A 19,034-nucleotide genomic window follows, 5' to 3' on the forward strand; every position below is an offset into this window, starting at 1 on the left:
CCCCAGACCATCAGCTGGTATTGAGCAGAAGGGATGCTCTATTGTCTGTCCACTTACTGTTTGTTATAAAGGGGAAATGATGTTCATCTCACTGCAATTGCCTCGTGACTTACTGACTGACTGCAGAATGAAAAGGTGGACTGATTTAGACAGACACTGACTACATTACATGATTACATTATGGTTTGTCCCCAGTCCCACTCTATACATGACTGTATGATTAAAAAAAAGTGATGATTCTAAACACTGGCCTCCTACTTCATTGTGTTTTAGACAACGACTGAACTAAAAACTGCTCATTTCTTTAAAGCCTCACTTGCATTTAACCTCAAACCATTTCTAGATCATATACCCAAAAGGGCAAATCCATGTACTGTACGTAGTGAACTGTGAACCTTTGCTGTCCTTGACACCCGGTTACCTCCAACAAAGACAAAAACCCACTTCTTCTCCTCTGACGAGTCGGAAGGGGAGGAGGACCACCGGAAAAAGTTCAAAATCAAGATCAAGCCTTTGCCGTCAGACTGCACAGTGGCGGTTCCCTCAGTAGATGAACTGAAAGCCTCCATAGGCAACATCGCTCTCTCCCCGTCTCCTCTGGTGAGTAGCTCTGACACTGCTGTGCTGTGACCATGACACGTGTGGTGTGTAGCTCTGACACTGCTGTGCTGTGACCATGATGTGTGTGTGTGTAGCTCTGACACTGCTGTGCTGTGACACATGATGTGTGTGTAGCTCTGACACTGCTGTGCACATGACGTGTGTGGTGTGTAGCTCTGACACTGCTGTGCTGTGACACATGATGTGTGTGTAGCTCTGACACTGCTGTGCACATGACGTGTGTAGTGTGTAGCTCTGACACTGCTGTGCACATGACGTGTGTGGTGTGTAGCTCTGACACTGCTGTGCTGTGACCATGACGTGTGTGTAGCTCTGACACTGCTGTGCTGTGACCATGACATGTGTGTAGCTCTGACACTGCTGTGCTGTGACACATGATGTGTGTGTGTAGCTCTGACACTGCTGTGCTGTGCACATGACGTGTGTGTAGCTCTGACACTGCTGTGCTGTGACACATGATGTGTGTAGTGTGTAGCTCTGACACTGTGCTGTGACCATGACGTGTGCGGTGTGTGTACATTTGTGGGTCTGTGCAGTATGTCATGTTTACATGTCATCTTGCATAATTGAATGTGGCTAATATTGCTCGCTATATACTCTCTGAAGATTGTTTTTCCCAAAGCAGCTTGTCTTGAAGCATTTGCTCATGCTGTGCCCCCTGTTGCGTCTGCTATGGAGTGTTTACAGAGCCCATCTGTATCCATAATCCATAATAATCCTCCAAGTGATTTAATCTGTATCCATAATCCATATTCTGCTAATCCTAAGTGATTTCTTTAACGATTGGTGGGGAATCCAAAATGGGTCGGCGCCTTGCATTTTTTCTCCACGTGACGACACAACTAGTTTCTTTCAATGAGCCAGCAGGCCACAGCAAGAATGTCTCCAGTCCAATGTCTCCAGTTTGGATCCTATAGACCGTATTCGATTGACGTAACTCACGTACGACACGCCCACCGCCGCCATGTTGTTGACATAGCGCTGCAGCTCTCAAGTGACAGCCTATGTAAGAGCAGCGTTTATAGGAAGCTAGCCGCCGTTAGCGTTACCTGTATCGTTCCTGTTGTGTTCGGATGGGGACCTGCATTATACATGGCTGTAGTAATGACAGCAATAAAGTCCCCGTGGTTTGTTTCTATCTCTACCGTTCACAGATGTGAAGGGAGCGAGACTGAGGATACGTCAGCACACAGGAGATGTGTGGATAGTTAGGAGAGACAGGTGAAACTTTCTGACAGCTCCTCACAGCAAAGTCTGTTCACCTCGTTTTTTCTTTTGTTTATTATTACAGGCATTAACGGCAGCATACAAACAACAACTCTGGGGTTTTTATTGCTGTCATCACCATCACTATTTTGTAATGGAACAGAAACGACAATAAGGCTGTTACTAGTTGTCAGCTGCGCTGTGTGCGCGCAGGACGGTATGTCAACAATATGGCATCGTCCAGGGTTAGCAAATAAGGTCTATAGGCAGAAATAATATCCATATCTATTTATTGAGAGTAATAGTCAGCTGATTGCGCCATGGTTTGAATACCATACTGAATTAGTGATGCTTGTGATACTCGGGCAATGCTGGCGGTTGAAGTCATGCAGTTCAGCTGATTAGTTTGGCTTTATAACGGCTCTACTTAGCAGCAGATGCGTAGATGTTTGGTATGTCGGCCACAAGCTTCTTCAGAAGCTTCTCCGACTTTGACCCATAATGCAGCATTCAGCAGTGGGGACCGTTAGCTTGGGTGTCAGCCTTGAATAATTCAGGTAGGAAAGTGGGCACAGTGAACCTGTGTGTTAGTTTGCTCTACAGTGAGACTGTCTGTGGTCATCTGAGCCTCACCACTTCATAATTCATCAAGTACGCTCACCTGCTAAACTTGCTAACCTGATCAGGTCTTCAGCACTTTTGATGTCGCAAATTATTCTGTAGGTGTGTGCGTGTGTGTGTGTGTGTGTGCGTGTGTGTGTGTGTGTGTGTGTGTGTGTGTGTGTGTGTGTGTGCGTGTGTGTGCGTGTGTGTGTGTGTGTGTGTGTGTGTGTGTAAGTAAAATGTGTAGTTCATTAGTAGTTGATTGATTGCCATCTCGCGACTTCGCGCAAGTTTGACAGCATAGGATGCAGATAGCAGATTCCCTTCTTTCCAAAAGAGAAATGTCCTAGATAAGGTTATTTTATCCTAAAATTTTCCCTAACGTCATAGTGAAATTCACATTATGCAGTCAAGTGTCCTGCACATTAACCAAGATCACCACTCTGACTCTTAAACCCATAATGCTGTATGAGGCACAGCTGTTTGAGCCAGGGTGCCAGCCTATACAGTATATAATGTACAGTGTATTTTAACACTCTGGACAGCCTGTTACGGCTTGTTTGGTAACTTAATGAAGAGGCAAATTGGAATTTATTTATTTATTTTTTGCCAAGCACTGCTTTTTCTCTGTAGCTCACCTCTACCAGTTCCAATTAGCATCTGCATTCAGCTATCAAGCGTTTTCTAGGACAGAATTCAGGAACTCCAGCTTTTCTCTCACACATACATGAGTCACATGGTCGTCCGTGGTCCCTGGCAACACGAGGTAACCTTGGCTATGGACTGCCTGTAAAAGGGTCTGATGAAAAGACGGACAGAGGGCAAATGTTAACAAGCCTCCGCATGCAAACACTGCTTCTGTCCACTTTTTACTCATTTTCCCTTTACCTTGAACCAATCTGTTTACCTTGAAACCAATCTGCAAAAAAAAAAAAAAAAAAGAAAAAATCTAAACAAGACTTAGTAGTCGTCGAGTATCATTGAGGTTCCCATCACTAATAATCACCAAGTAGCCCGACACGCCATTATAAACCGGTATTATCTCAGATTCTGAGCTACACCGATAGACAACATTTACTTTTACTGTTGGCATTCCTGCAAAAGTATGTGGCATCTTCTTCATGTATTATTCATGTGTGCTCGTCTGGTGAGTAGGATATGAAGATGCATAACACTAATACTGTGTGTAAACATGCTCACTATAACACTATGAATACTGTGTGTAAACATGCTCACTATAACACTAGGAATACTGTGTGTAAACATGCTCACTATAACACTATGAATACTGTGTGTAAACATGTTCACTATAACACTATGAATACTGTGTGTAAACATGCTCACTATAACACTATGAATGCATACATGTAAAAGAAGTATTACCGGTATGCAGCATGTGGGTGCATGACTGACTGTTTTATTTGTCTGTGTTGATTATTAGAATTAATTTTGATAACAATATGCATTGTACCCACGCTTTGCTTTGAATTGCCCATGGTAATCCCCTCTACTTTCCTTTCTCTTCCACCCATTTCTGCCTTTGTCTCTCTTTCTCTTGTCTCTCTTTCTTTTGCTTCCTCTAATGATGCTAACCTCTGTAGAGGAGTCCGGTAAGACTTTTTTTTTGCATGCTCTTGTGTTTATCTTTTTTTCTGTAACTCTTTCACCGTTCCTCTATCTGTGAACTTACTGCTTGGTTATACATTATTTTTTATCATAAAACTGGATATCAAACTGAATTTTAAGCTAGTCCTTATTATTGGTCCAAATGTGTTTATCATATTTGTATTTATTTATTCATTTATTTATTTATTTATTTATTTATTTATTTATTTATTTATTTATTTATTTATTTTATTTTTTTTATCTCCGCCAGGAGTGTGTTCCCTGTTCCTCTGTAGAGCAGTGCAGGGAGGCGGGGCTGGGCTGGGCAGCTCATTCGCACCACAGAGGAGCCACAGTGAGCAGTCAGACAGGGCGTTTAAAACTTATAACGCGACTTCGGCCCAAACCCAGTTACAAACAAGTGTGAATACCTGAGTTTAATGTAGATACAAACGATTGTGGAGGCTATGGAGGCTGCGGGTGTTTGTGACAGCATATTCTCACCGGGAACACGTTAACGCCCAGTGCAGGGTCAGTCTGGAGGATGGGGAGATCCAAAGAGACACAGCGATGTTTGCAAATAGCGACTTTTGAATTGCGTGTTTCAATAATCCGATCTAGCGGTTCTTTGTATCTTTGTAACTGTTACTGAAACGTGACCACCACATTTGTCTGGTAAAACTAATTCTTTCTGGACATTGGACCCAGTGAAAACCCTGTGACGTTAACAGGATGGGTACATCTCCCCATTATAAAGCAACCAAATAGCCAGAATAAAATGTTGCCATTTCACACTATTGAAAACCAGGATATATCAACGTAAATTTGAATATAGTCTCCTATAGCCTACTCTGTTATTGTTTTGGGTTTTTTGTGTGTGTGTGTGTGTGTGTGTGTGTGTGTGTGTGTGTGTGTGTGGGGGGGGGGGGGGGGGGGGTTGGCATTCTGCATTCTGTTGCTTTATATTTAAAAAAGATCCGACCCTTTCTCCATTAACTGAATCGAACAAGCTTTTAAGTCTTTATTATATACAATACATAGGCTACTGTAAGACAGGCTACAAACACGATACATGCCGTTCACTTTTGGCCGTATGCCAAGCTCAATTAAACAATGTTATTTTTATTATTTTGGTTTGGTCATAGTTAGGCGTAGCGGTGCCTGGCGGAGCTCTGCACTCTACTGAGTGCACTTCTCTGTTGTTGTTTTTTTTGTCATACCCATTACTATGTCCTCCTACCTGTTTGGTTTGAGTGTGTTTTGCTGTGTTGTTATCTGAAGGTGTGTGCATGTGTGAGAACTCTCAGCATTTTCGTGGCACACGTGTGTAGATTTGTGCGCCTTGGGAGTTGGTGCTTGGAGCACAAGGGTGCTGTTTTTTTTCTTTCCATTGACTCAGCTTTCTTAAATCTGATTTTAATTAGTTCTGGAGTCATAGCTTCCAGTTCCTCCGTTTAAATAACAGCTACTGGCAATAGAGGAAGCCCAGTGAAAGGTCAGAGATGGAGTTAAAATGAAATCTTTAAAAATGACATTATATGAGACGTTATATCCCGTTATATCGGCTCCCACTCTCCCTCCTGTCTTCCAACCTTTTAATCAGAAAGAGTTCATTTTGAAGATGTCACTTTACAGACTGCAGGCTGCATGTACACACAAGCACGACTTCTCGTCAAACTGCTCCTCACAAACCTCAATCTCAGCTCAAAAGTCATTTGAGAGAAATTAAGAAGAACACTGGTTTAATTTCCCCATTTATTTTCTTGGATCTTTGACATTTTGCATCACACTATTAATTGTTTGGCTTGGTCTCTGCAGGCATGAAACATATTGTATTCTAAACACGAGAGAATACATCAGCTGTTAGAGTTACAGTTACAGGGATACAAGGTTTCTGCAGGGCACAGAGGTTATCTCATCATTATCTAATCAACTCATTGTTTGAGGCTCTGGCACAGACCTGTAGTCCAGGCAGCAATGCTAATAACAATAACATAATAATAATAGCAGCATGGGTAGAATAAGTTACTGTTATGCCTGCTCAGATCACACTAGTTCATTATTGGATCAGGAAGAAAGGGTTAGCGATGTTGCAGGATGAAGCACAAAAAGTGCACTCTTAGAGGAGAAATGAAGTTTTAACCAATCATACCATCGCATTAAATTTTAAAATCTAGGTCAGATCTTAGATCATCTTTTTTGGAGCATATTGGACATTTTGCAAGGGGTGACAAAAATACAGTACTATCCTGGCAATGTGTCAAATCAAACAAAGTGACTGGCCTACTGTATGGTACAGAAGGCCCGGTTCTGATAGGCCTGGTTTGCCACTGCAAATTAGGTGCCCTATTTTTTGTCCCCCACACTGTGTGTATTGAAAGTCTTTTCAAATGAGCGCTGTACCATCACAGTTAGTCCCTGACCCAGGTCAAACGGTCACTGTCTGAGTCTGGCCACTTCCTGGTGTTTTTCCTGATTACATGTAGCAGGCCCACACACACAGTGATGGGTGGTGACACACGCGCTGCTGCGATCAGTGTAGCCAATGGAATTAATCCTTTCACGAGCATGCCCCGCCCTCCTGTTACATCACTTTAATCACTCATGGCTCACTGCACAACTGGAACAAATGCACGAAGGAGAGAGGGAGGGAGGGAGGGAGGGAGGGAGAGAGAGGGATGATGCAAGGTGGCTCTGACGTAGACACATGAAGAGAAGTCCAGCAGAAACGGAGCAGCCGAGGGGCGGAAGAGAGACTGGAGTGGGAAGAGGGAAAGGAAACTCAAAAGGCGGAAATGGTAGAAATGTAAAGTGCTGGAAGGTCAATGGTGGGAGATGAGGATGAGGGGAGGAAGAGGAGATGTTAGGAGGAGTGGAGGAGGGGGAAGAGAGCGAAGCAGCACCAACAGGATACTGTAATTTTGAATGATGTCCAGTCACAGCAGGTTCACAGTTGACATCAGAGAATTGGGCCAGTATCCTCGATTGTCTGGGGGCTTTGAATAGCCATGCTTTGTGTTTCTCAACACGCACAGAAACACAGTGTGCACAGAAACAGTGTGCACAGAAAGAGTGTGGACAGAAACAGTGTGCACAGAAAGTGTGCACAGAAACAGTGTGCACAGAAACACAGTGTGCACAGAAACACAGTGTGCACAGAAACACAGTGTGCACAGAAACAGTGTGCACAGAAACACAGTGTGCACAGAAACAGTGTGCACAGAAACAGTGTGCACAGAAACACAGTGTGCACAGAAACACAGTGTGCACAGAAACACAGTGTGCACAGAAACACAGTGTGCACAGAAACAGTGTGCACAGAAACAGTGTGCACAGAAACACAGTGTGCACAGAAACAGTGTGCACAGAAACAGTGTGCACAGAAACACAGTGTGCACAGAAACAGTGTGCACAGAGAAACAGTGTGGACACAAACACAGTGTGCACAGAAACACAGTGTGCACAGAAACAGTGTGCACAGAGAAACAGTGTGGACACAAACACAGTGTGCACAGAAACACAGTGTGCACAGAAACAGTGTGCACAGAAACACAGTGTGCACAGAAACAGTGTGCACAGAAACACAGTGTGCACAGAAACAGTGTGCACAGAAACAGTGTGCACAGAAACAGTGTGCACAGAAACAGTCTGCACAGAAACACAGTGTGCACAGAAACAGTGTGCACAGAAACACAGTGTGCACAGAAACAGTGTGCACAGAAACAGAAACACAGTGTGCACAGAAAGTGTGCACAGAAAGTGTGCACAGAAACAGTGTGCACAGAAACAGAAACACAGTGTGCACAGAAACACAGTGTGCACAGAAACAGTGTGCACAGAAAGTGTGCACAGAAACAGTGTGCACAGAAAGTGTGCACAGAAACAGTGTGCACAGAAACAGAAACACAGTGTGCACAGAAACAGTGTGCACAGAGAAACACACTGTGCACTGTGCACAGAAACACAGTGTGTGTATTCACACGTATACTGTATCTGTGGGTGTGTGATATCCTATATGTGTGAATAATAATCCCCAGCTCATCTCTGCTCCCTGCTTAATCATACAGGATTTATCCACCTATAAGCAATTACACTCAGAAGTAATGCCGGCGACTTAAAATGCATAGGCAGTCTTAGTTAGTTCTCAGATGAACACAATGATAGACAGGACAGTATTATCACTGTAGCGGACAGTGTTAGCGCTACATAGCAGCAGGGAAACTAGCCGCTCCTTGCTGTCAGTCTCCAGATGCATATGAATGTCTGCTTTACTGATTTGTTACCCTCTGACCAGGTGTCTCTTCTCTCTTCCTTTTTGCCGGTCACAGAGACGAAGCCCGGTAAGTGTCCTTCTCCCTGGGGGTCTGCAGGGGTCAAATACCTCATGTGCTCCTTCTCCATTTTCTCCTTCTCACCTTGTCTGTGGAGTCAGGTGATGTAGAGGGATACAGTAGGTGGGTTCAGTGGCTCAAGTGAAGGTCAAAAATGTAGGTCATACACTGTTATATAATCTTCTAGGTTCTCCACACCCAGAAATTAATATCCAAGATTTCTATATGGAATAAAACGTGTTTTCCCACTCTGCATAGATCAACAAGCAAGATTACTGGTGTGCTGGTGTTGTTGTTTTTGAATCTTGATTGGCTCCAGCATGGCCAGTACATTTTCACTTTTAACAGCTGCTGGGCCCCTTTGATGTCTTCCTTCAGCCACTCCCCTCCATGTCTCCTCGTCTCCTTCCTTCAGCCACTCTCCTCTGTGTCTCCTCGTCTCTCCCCCCCTCTCTCCTTCCCCGGCGTCTGCCTTCCTTGGCCTGTCGTGTCTTGTTGATGGTGAACTCGTACATACACTCACCCAGCGTGTTTAAGAGAGCTGATAACATGTTGTTGCCTCACTAACAACACAATCGTTTTCTCCTTGACCTTTCTCTTTCACTCTATCTCACTGTAGCACAGAGTGTATTACCAGCTTAGCTTGATGCTAACAGGACGTAACACAGAGTGTATTACCAGCTTAGCTTGATGCTAACCAGGACGTAACACAGAGTGTATTACCTGCTTAGCTTGATGCTAACCAGGACGTAACACAGAGTGTATTACCTGCTTAGCTTGATGCTAACCAGGACGTAACACAGAGTGTATTACCTGCTTAGCTTGATGCTAACCAGGACGTAACACAGAGTGTATTACCTGCTGCTTAGCTTGATGCTAACCAGGACGTAACACAGAGTGTATTACCTGCTGCTTAGCTTGATGCTAACAGGACGTAACACAGAGTGTATTACCTGCTTAGCTTGATGCTAACCAGGACGTAACACAGAGTGTATTACCAGCTTAGCTTGATGCTAACAGGACGTAACACAGAGTGTATTACCTGCTTAGCTTGATGCTAACAGGATGTAACACAGAGTGTATTACCTGCTTAGCTTGATGCTAACAGGACGTAACACAGAGTGTATTACCTGCTTAGCTTGATGCTAACCAGGACGTAACACAGAGTGTATTACCTGCTTAGCTTGATGCTAACCAGGACGTAACACAGAGTGTATCACCTGCTTAGCTTGATGCTAACAGGACGTAACACAGAGTGTATTACCTGCTTAGCTTGATGCTAACAGGACGTAACACAGAGTGTATTACCTGCTTAGCTTGATGCTAACAGGACGTAACACAGAGTGTATTACCTGCTTAGCTTGATGCTAACAGGACGTAACACAGAGTGTATTACCTGCTTAGCTTGATGCTAACGGGACGTAACATAGAGTGTATTACCTGCTTAGCTTGATGCTTCAAGAGCATCTGAAGGCTGTCTACTAGTCTAGTGTTTTTCCTGTGACCCCTACATCCTGCTTACATCACAGTTAGCTTATTTCAGACAGCAGCAGTTTTAGTTGCCTGTCTGCCATTTCCTATCCTCCCACGATGTTGTTATTGAGCCCGAGCAGTGCCTTGGGAGTGATTAGCCTACTGGAACAGTACTCTGTTCAGACTGTGTCCCTAATGACACATTTAATTTGTAAAAACAAAACTAACTTTACCGTCTGATGTCTCATAACTCTATAACCATCCATATTTGCATGACAGGTCAGTCACTATAAGTCATATTGTTGAGAGTAGTTTCTAAAAACAGCATTTTTAGCTAACTTTAGCTATTGCTAGCTAGCGATCAGATATGTTTCAGGCAGTTGTACAGTAGTATGCTGTGTTATACGTGGATGCAGTAACAACAGCAGTAAAAAGGCTGGGGTTATTTTGAGGAAAGCATGGAGGGAAAGCAGCCGAGGAGAGATCTGTGGCTAGCTGTTATGCCATTTGGCAGAGGATTTTAATCAAAATGTAAATGTAATCAAAAGTGACAATATCACACTTTGTCAACAGTAGAGAAATCAACTATGCAACACAATCTAAGACAGCGATGACTTTTTGAAGGAATAGAGTAGCACTTGTAGAAAGTAGTTTGAGAAGGATTGAGTACTTAAAATGTTCACTCATGGTGTGTGTGTGTGTGTGTGTGTGTGTGTGTGTGTGTGTGTGTCTGTGTGTGTGTGTGTGTGTGTGTGTGTGTGTGTGTGTGTGTGTGCGCGTGCGTGCGTGCGTGTGCGTGCGCGCGTGTTAGTCATGGAACTAGGAATCTCCACTGGTCTCATCTGATTAAGTCATCCTGAGGCTAGAGCCCCTCTCCTGACCTTCATTCCTGCACAAACTACGTCATTGTTTTGTTAAAACCACGTCGCTTTTTCATAATTAAGTGAAAATTTGATGGCCATACATTTGTTGACATTTTACAATGCGTTTGCAATGAATGTTGGGCTTGGTTCTATAGCCTTAAAGGGTGCTGTAGCCTACATAAGGGGGACAGTGTCAGATGTGATTTAGTGTTAAATAGTGCCAAAGTGGAACATCACTTCCTGCTTCAGCACTGTACCAGAGATTTTCATCCGCCATTTATTTTCCCATAGACAATTCGTAAAATCCTTATAAAAAGAGTTTTACTTGTTCAAACCAAACGGTTCAGATATATTTAGAAACAGGAGAGACCGCATAGCATTTCACTCGGACCAAAACGTTAAAAAAAAATGCCGGTTTAAAGAAAATATTTGTTCAATGTTGGTTTTTTAAGTTTTGGTCTGAGTGAAATGTTCTATGGTCTCTCCCGATTCTAAATATTGCTGAAGCGTTTGGTTTGACCAAGTAAAACTATTTTTATACGCATTTTAACAAATGTCTATGGGAAAATAAATTGCAGAAAAAAATCTCTGGTACAGTGCTGAAGCAGGAAGTAGGCGTTCAAGGCGTAGAAGACAGATGACACTTCACATTGATGCTCTCTTCATGCAACACTGTACACATGTGGGTGGTGATTGATCACGTTCACTCTTGGCTCTTCACACACGCTTTACATCTCAACATCATTCTTCTTGTTACAGGGTGTGATGAAAAGGAATACCTCCAGTGAGTATATATATGTATATAATATAATAATTATTATTATCATATAATAATCATATATATTTGATTATTATTCACATCTATTTTGTTGCACCCTCGTTTTAATGATGGTGAAAACGAGTACAAAGTGGAGCCAGGAGGCAGGCGAAGTGAACAGATTTAAACTGTGCTTCCAGGTGAAGAGATTGCGAGGCCGAGACGGCCTGCACCTACTGTGGCCCCCACACCAGCTCCAGCACCCACTGTGGCCCCCACACCAGCTCCAGCACCCACTGTGGCCCCCACACCAGCTCCAGCACCCCAACCCCCCAGGTGGGTGTCTCTCCCCCCCCCACCCCCAGAGGCCTTTCACTAGTCCCAGTATCTGTGTTTTGAGAAACTCTGAATGTTTTAGCTCCATTTGTGCTGGAAGAAAGCACGCTGCAGCTGGGCTTTAAGCTGTCCCATCGCCATGGAAGTGGAGAGATTTTACAACAACGAACCAACTAATTAGACTCGTTTGCTTTTGTCTGGCTCCATTCAAGAGATTTTGGATGTGGGGTAAAAGTAATTTCTCAGTTTCCACTTTGGGCTACCACAGCGAGAATAGTGTGACCACTGCTTAAAAAGAAATGTTGGCATACTTCCATTTCCCAGTACGAACCAAGATAACACAGAAAATATGGTTATGGTTATGCTTCGGATTTCAGTGTCGTTTTTGAGATCTGATTGTAAAGATCAGTTCGTTATGCATCCACATGCTACAGGTGGCTATGGCTGTGGCTATATTTAATATTTGTCTTTGAGTTACTTTTTCCTGCTCTGTCTCTCTCTCTCTCTCTCTCTCTCTCTCTCTCTCTCTCTCTCTCTCTCTATCACTACACATTACTCTATACACACTGTGGCTGGATTAACTCCAGACTACATAGTATTCTGATCACAATGAGAGCCTGACCACTTCCATATCCTCGTAATCTTGAAGATCTGATCTGAAAAGTGAAAAAAAAAAATCGACCTACCTGATCACTTGAGAAATCCTGATAATAAAAGTTGTGTTGAAATGGCACCGCCGAAAAATTAACCGACTGCATTTGAATAAAACTCTTTTCATATTTGTGTCTCCTGTGTCGCAGCAGTCAACCATCTCCAGTCCCTGAAGACGCCACAGCCTTATTTGGGCCTCCGCTGCTGGAAACAGCGTTTGGAGAAGAGAAAACTGAAGGTAACTCTATTCTTTCATTTGAAATCTAACAGCTGCTCTGACTGTGTGTGTCTGTGTGCAGAGGGAATCAAATTATGCTTTCCTCTGCATGAATGTCCTTATCTTTCTTTTCCTGTCTTTTGTGTCCAGTGTTATTTTGTGTCAAGAGGTATGAGCAATCTAATAAAAAATACCTTCTTCTGACACTGTCTCTCTACGGCTGCCAGGCCAGCTATAAGCCCTGTGTGGCTGTCATAGCAGATACCTTCTCTTCTCTTCTCTTCTCTCTCTGTCTCCCTCACCCTCTCGCTAACATCAGTGTCCTTCCTTCAGGCTCACTCTGCGCTTGTCGTTTCACTCCCATCTGTCTTTGCCAAGGTCAAAGGTCAGATTGACGGCGCCACGACTTCATTTTGGTGCTTGTTAACATCTTTCCTCACCCACTCTCCTCCAGGCCGGTCCTGTAGGATGTAGTGACGTAGGCTGTTGGGCAAACTGCCAGTTGAGGCATATAGCTAACGTCAACACAGCACACGAATTCCCTTTTTTTATACATTCATTCAGACGGACGGACAGAAAAATAATAATAGCATGAGAAAACACTGCAGCATAATGATGTGTTTTAGTGATGATGCCACCTCTTATGTTCTGTCCCTTCCTGAACATAGTGGTTCTGTCTGGGTCCGATGTGTGGGGGGCTCCCGAGTCAGAACCAGAGTCCACTTTGACAAGACCCTTCCCCACCGGAAGTAAGTTGTATCCCCCCCCCCCGCTAAGTGTGCTGCACCTCCTGCTCTGCCTGGAATGACTGCACGGACCCATCCGCTCACTCCATCAATCCCACCCCGTCATCATCAGCCGACTAACCGCCTCAGCCCGGGGGGAGAGAGGCACTGTGAATGAGCAGGAACGCTCTCCCTCTCTTTCTGAACAGCCAATGCTAACCTTCATGTCATCAGTCCATCCCACAGACACATGAGTCACTGGTTGGTGTGGTGGCTTATTACAATGCTGGGACTCCCTCATCACCACCACCACCTCCTCCTCTGCCGCCTCCTCCCCACATTTGGCATGGTGCTGAATGTATTGTGTCGCATGGTCACTGCTTTGTTGGATGGCCCCTCCCCCCTCTCCATCAGCTGATGTTGTGTAACGTTGGGGCGTTATGGACCTCAACTCTCCAAAGCTTTTTTTTTTGTCATGGCCTCAAAATAATGTGTCTGCTGCTGTGTAGGCTAAACTGTTTTAGGCTAGGCTAAACTGTTTTAGGCTAGGCTAAACTGTTTTAGGCTACTGTACTAGCATAGCCTACTAGCCTGCCACATTTTATTTCACCTGCCTAATTAGGTTGTAAGGACTTGAAGGCTTTGGCATCGCTACATCGCCAGATATCTCATGCAAAATGTATCCAGTGAAAAACCCTCAGCGTTTGGCACCACTGCTTTCTTCATGATGATTTAATCCTGATCTTTGGTCTTGAAAACCACTGTGGTTGCAGCTAAAGGCACTAACCTCCAGGGGGCGACCTGTTAACACTGATGGGGCTTCTTCTCCTTTTTTGACTGATTATTATATCATTGCAGCACCGCCTCCGCTTCCGCCCAAGAACATCCCGACGTCTCCCCCAACGACCGGCCCCGCCTCTGCGGACGCCACCGGCCCCGCCTCTGCGGACGCCACCGGCTCCGCCTCTGCGGACGCCACCGGTAGGAAACCCTCTCATCTCCTCCTGACGCCCTCTATATCACACCATCAACTGGAAAGAAAAAGTCTTAGCGTTATCTCAGTAGCCTCCCTCTCTCTCTCTCTCTCTCTCTCTCTCTCTCTCTCTCTCTCTCTCTCGCTCTCTCTCTCTCTCTCTCTCTCTAACTTTCTCTTAACTCTGTAGACAGAAGCTGTGTTTCCATTACAGTTTTTCGCAAAAGAATTGCGATATTTCTACAACTTCGACAATGTACAATTGCGACTTGTAGGCGTTTCCATTGAAGTTGCGTTTGAGTGATTCCCCGTTGCAGCAGCTGCCACAGTGATTACGCACGGGGATCTGCCCCATATCCCGTCCCCTGCATGCTCAAATCCAACCAATGGTCAATGCAAATCACCACATGAAGTTACAACGCATATAAACGAGCCTGATTATCAATTCAAAAGAAAATGAGTGTCAACATATTGCTGGCTGCAGTGAATGCAGTGAGCGCGAGAGGCAGAGGAAAAAAGGTAGCCTACAACTGCGCGCACACAGACAGGCAGCCTGTCACCATGGACCGTTTCTGTCATTAAACATGATCTATTTTCCCCAGCTCCGCTTTTGCACAACACTTGTCTTTCTGCTAGGTAGCGTTGCTTAAAAGTTTTCCACTTGCTGCGGAGGTTTTGCCACGGCGTATCGAACCCTTTCTCCCTCATTTCCTTTCATTTTCCAAAGGAGAAGATGGGTCACATGACATGCAAATGCGAAAAATGCGTTTCCATTACACTTTTGCGATAAACTGCTATATCGACACGTCTGAAAAACCACCTCATGAGAGCGCAAAAACCTTTTGCGATATTTGGGAGGTTTTTCGAAATTTACGTGTTTCCATTACCCACTTTCTATTGCGATATTTAGATTTTGCGCATTTCTGATGGTAATGGAAACACGACTAGTGACAGTCTTATCTGTCTCTGTCTGTCTGCCTGTGTGTTTTTATCTCGCTCACTCACTCTGCCATCACCATGTGCAGTCCCGCGCCTTGTCTCGCCAACCCTGCTAAGAATGGCAGTAGTGATATGGGTCTAGTAAACCTCTTACACTGTATCGTTACTTAAAAGGCCATTGTGATCTAATCAGCAATCCTAATCAGATTCCTATTTACACTTTGCATTGTAATTTAGTCTCAATAGAAATCAAAATGATGATTTCGACAGACATCTTTTATCTGCACTGGGATTTTAATGTCATGCGCAAAATGCCATCTCATTGATCAACTTGGTCATTGATCGCTCATTGGTTGTCTCTATTTCAGATGTTTTAACAGAAGCAGATGGTTCCACCTCGATAGCGGACTTGGACAACATCTTCGGCCCAGAGGAGGCCACCGCTGCTGGGGAAGACGAAGGTGACAAGTGGGTCTGCTTCAGCGAAGAATCGTCTGACAGACCGCCCCTACCGAATGACCCCGCGCCTCCTCTCCCCTCCTCCCCACCTCCTCCAGAAGAGCCGGCGCCTCCGCTACCGGCCTCCCCGCCTCTGCCCGAAGACCCCGCCCCGCCCTTGCCTACGTCGCCGCCTCCTCGGGAAGACCCCGCACCTCCTCCTCTCCCGCCTCTGTCCCCGCCCCCCAAAGAAGATCCCGCGCCCCCTCTACCGACCTCCCCGCCTCCGTCAGAGGAGTCCACCGCGCCTCCTGTCCCCTCGGTCCCCCCTCCGACGGAAGACCCGACCCCTCCCTTACCCACCCCCACACCACCTCCTGCGCTCGATGAGCCTGCGTCCCCTCCCACCTTCCCTCCCCAGGACTTAGTCCCTCCTCTTGACACCGCCCCCAGCATCCCAGCTGCTCCTGCTCCAAAAGCAGCCACGCCTCCTGCAGCCACTCCCCCTGCGGCCGAGGAACCTGCTGCGACACGCCCCGCCCCGCCGCCCCTCGCCCTGCCTCAAGAGGAGAAACCCAAGAGTCCAGATGCCACCTTGCCAAAACAGGAGGCTGGTGAAACCATCAACTCGCCCAAAGATGTTAGCCAGGGCAGCCGGAGTACGCCTCCTCCCCCTCCTCCCCCCACATACCGGGCTGTGGTGTCTTCACCCGGTCCCACCTCTGGAGGTGGTAGCACAGGTAGTGGTAAGTAGTCCACGATTTGCTCACTCTTAACTGGGGAAATGGCTGCCATGTCCAACCCCTCCTCCTCCACACCTTTCCCCCATGATGTCCCAACATCATAAGTAGGTGGTTTTTAAAGCGACATGCTCAATTTGCTTATTATGAGATAAAAAAGCTCCTCTTTCTTCAGCGTTATCCGTGTAGGCGACAAGATGCAGAGAATGAATGCTGTTGTGGTGGAAAGTGAACGATGCTGTCGAGTCTGGCCCCAGACCATTTTGTGTTCGGCCCTCGAAGGGAAATTCTATTCAAACCAAAATCTCTAGACGGCAAAGCCGCTTACAGATCAAATTGATGGGAAAAGCCTCTTGTCTGAATCGGTGCCCTAGAAACTAAACGGGCTGAATCACATCTAGATTATAGCGTGCTCCGAGGACAGTGACTTGTCACGCTCTGGCCCTGGATTCTCTGTCTTCACGCAGATGGAACTGTGAATACGCTGTGACACTATCCTGTTGTTCGTGGTACCGGTCAGATGGATAGTAACACACTGTACCAGCAGTAGTATCCATATGAAGAAGAATGAAAAGAACGACATGATTTGATTGGAGTTCTACAAATTCTCTTTTGGCTGACTGCACCGTCCCCATTGTTTACCTGAACTGAACAGCAGTGACAATAAATAGACGCCATTTTTACCTCTGCCAAGGAGGTTATATTCCCCTCCTAGTAGTTTGTTGTCTGCCTGTCAGCAGGATGTCTTAAAAACCTCTGAACCGATCCCCATTCAATGTGATGGACAGATATTGGGGCCAAGAAAAAACGTTTTATTTATTTATTTTCTAATCTGGGATTTCCAACATTAGACAATCATCATATATATATATATATATATATATATATATATATATATATATATATTAGGGGTGTCACGATACACTCAGTTCACGATACGATACGTATCACGATACTGGGTTCACGATAACGATACGATACGATACGATTTTAACAATATTTTTTTAAACTTGAATAATGACAATATATGACTGGAAAAGTAGTATTTTATTTGAAATGCACAAATACAAAACATGCTGTTGTGGGAAATTGTTATTACAATAACAACTAGAAAAAACATGAGATTGGAGATAAGGCTTATCTTGAAATAGAATGAGTTACACCGTCACTTAGATTTACTTTGAACTAAAAGGTTTCTCAGCAGTATAAATTCTCATTATGCATCTTCAGTTTTTCTTCAAACTCAAACAACAAGACTTTTCTTAGTCTATTTTTTATGCATCTTCAGTTTTTCCTGTCAAGTAAACAGTTTTGCCAGAAACTCAATTGAATGGTTTCTCTCCTGTATAACTTCTCATGTGTCTCTTCAGAGACTTGTTCAACTGAACTACTTTCCACACATTGAACTTCAACAAACAAAGACGTTTCTTTGTCTATTTTTGGAAAAAAAAAAAAAAAAAAAAAAAAAAAAAAAAATTTCACGATATGAGATTTCATCTCAGCGATACATATCGTGACGTTTTACTATCGCGAAATTTCGTGGGACGATATATTGTGACACCCCTAATATATATATATATATATATATATATACATACACACACACACACACACACACACACACACACACACACACACACACACGTCTTAAATCACTATGAAACTAACAGAGATAGACTTTGTTCCACATCCTAAGGGTGGTGCAGAGTCAAGAAATCAATTCCACTTGAAATTGAAGTGATAAGATTGATGACTGTGAGTGTAGCAGGAAGTTGGAGAATTGGCAGAGGTTGGTGCTTTCTGAGTGCCTTCTAGTTGAGGCATCTTTCACTTTAGCACATACCTTTATGATTGGTCAGCGAAGAGAATGTCCATTCTGGGCACCTGTAGTCAGCATCACTTCATTACTCTGAATGTAGTGCACCCTGTGGGGAGGGGGGTGTCAGAACAGTCATTATTTGGGCGACCAAAGTGTTAATTCCTAGTAAATCTAGAGGGATACATAATATAACAACTGGGTGGAGAGATGGTCTCAATACAATCATCAAATGTTCAATTAGTCCACATCAAATAGGTCAGAAGATCCCAAGAGGTACGGTGTGACTAATACCCGAGCACCAAGAGGTATGAGGTGTGACTAATACCCGAGCACCAAGAGGTATGAGGTGTGACTAATACCCGAGCGCACAGACTAAAACAGGCCAATGCTTTTCAAAAAATATATTTTTGCTTGGTTGCAATTATTGATATTAAGACTTTAAGAGCTTTGGAAAAATCCCAAAATGGTGAAAACAGGACAGCTAAAATTGGAGGTTGCCTGCTCTTAAACCTCTCTAGAGGTGTGTGAATGTTGAAAAGGAAAAGTGTTCTATTGTGAAATAGCGTTTTATGGTGAACAGAAAAGTGAAATAGTCACAGGGGGGAAACTCAGTCTGATAACTAATAGGAATAAGACAGACGTGTCCGTTGTAGAGCGGATGTCTGCACCAAGACTTACAAATTTAGACTTATAAACAAACAATCTGCATATTATTAATCTCTTTTAGGAATGACACC

The 19,034-nt window shown here is 44.4% G+C and overlaps 1 protein-coding gene across 1 annotated transcript in view; it reads left to right on the plus strand.

Annotated features, from left to right (window-relative positions):
* sgip1a (SH3GL interacting endocytic adaptor 1a) overlaps window positions 1–19,034 on the plus strand; it is a gene marked incomplete at its 5' end in the record, with an annotated part of 103,297 nt that overhangs the window by 67,239 nt on the left and 17,024 nt on the right. Inside the window, 8 exons of the mRNA XM_083647190.1 lie at window positions 433–626; window positions 7,071–7,905; window positions 11,462–11,486; window positions 11,660–11,795; window positions 12,596–12,684; window positions 13,332–13,412; window positions 14,247–14,369; window positions 15,669–16,484. Coding sequence (XP_083503316.1) covers window positions 433–626; window positions 7,071–7,905; window positions 11,462–11,486; window positions 11,660–11,795; window positions 12,596–12,684; window positions 13,332–13,412; window positions 14,247–14,369; window positions 15,669–16,484 — 2,299 coding nt within the window. The remainder of the gene's footprint in view (window positions 1–432; window positions 627–7,070; window positions 7,906–11,461; window positions 11,487–11,659; window positions 11,796–12,595; window positions 12,685–13,331; window positions 13,413–14,246; window positions 14,370–15,668; window positions 16,485–19,034) is intronic.

Source organism: Poromitra crassiceps, assembly GCF_964638095.1.
Source record: "Poromitra crassiceps genome assembly, chromosome: 12".
NCBI lineage: Eukaryota > Metazoa > Chordata > Actinopteri > Beryciformes > Melamphaidae > Poromitra > Poromitra crassiceps.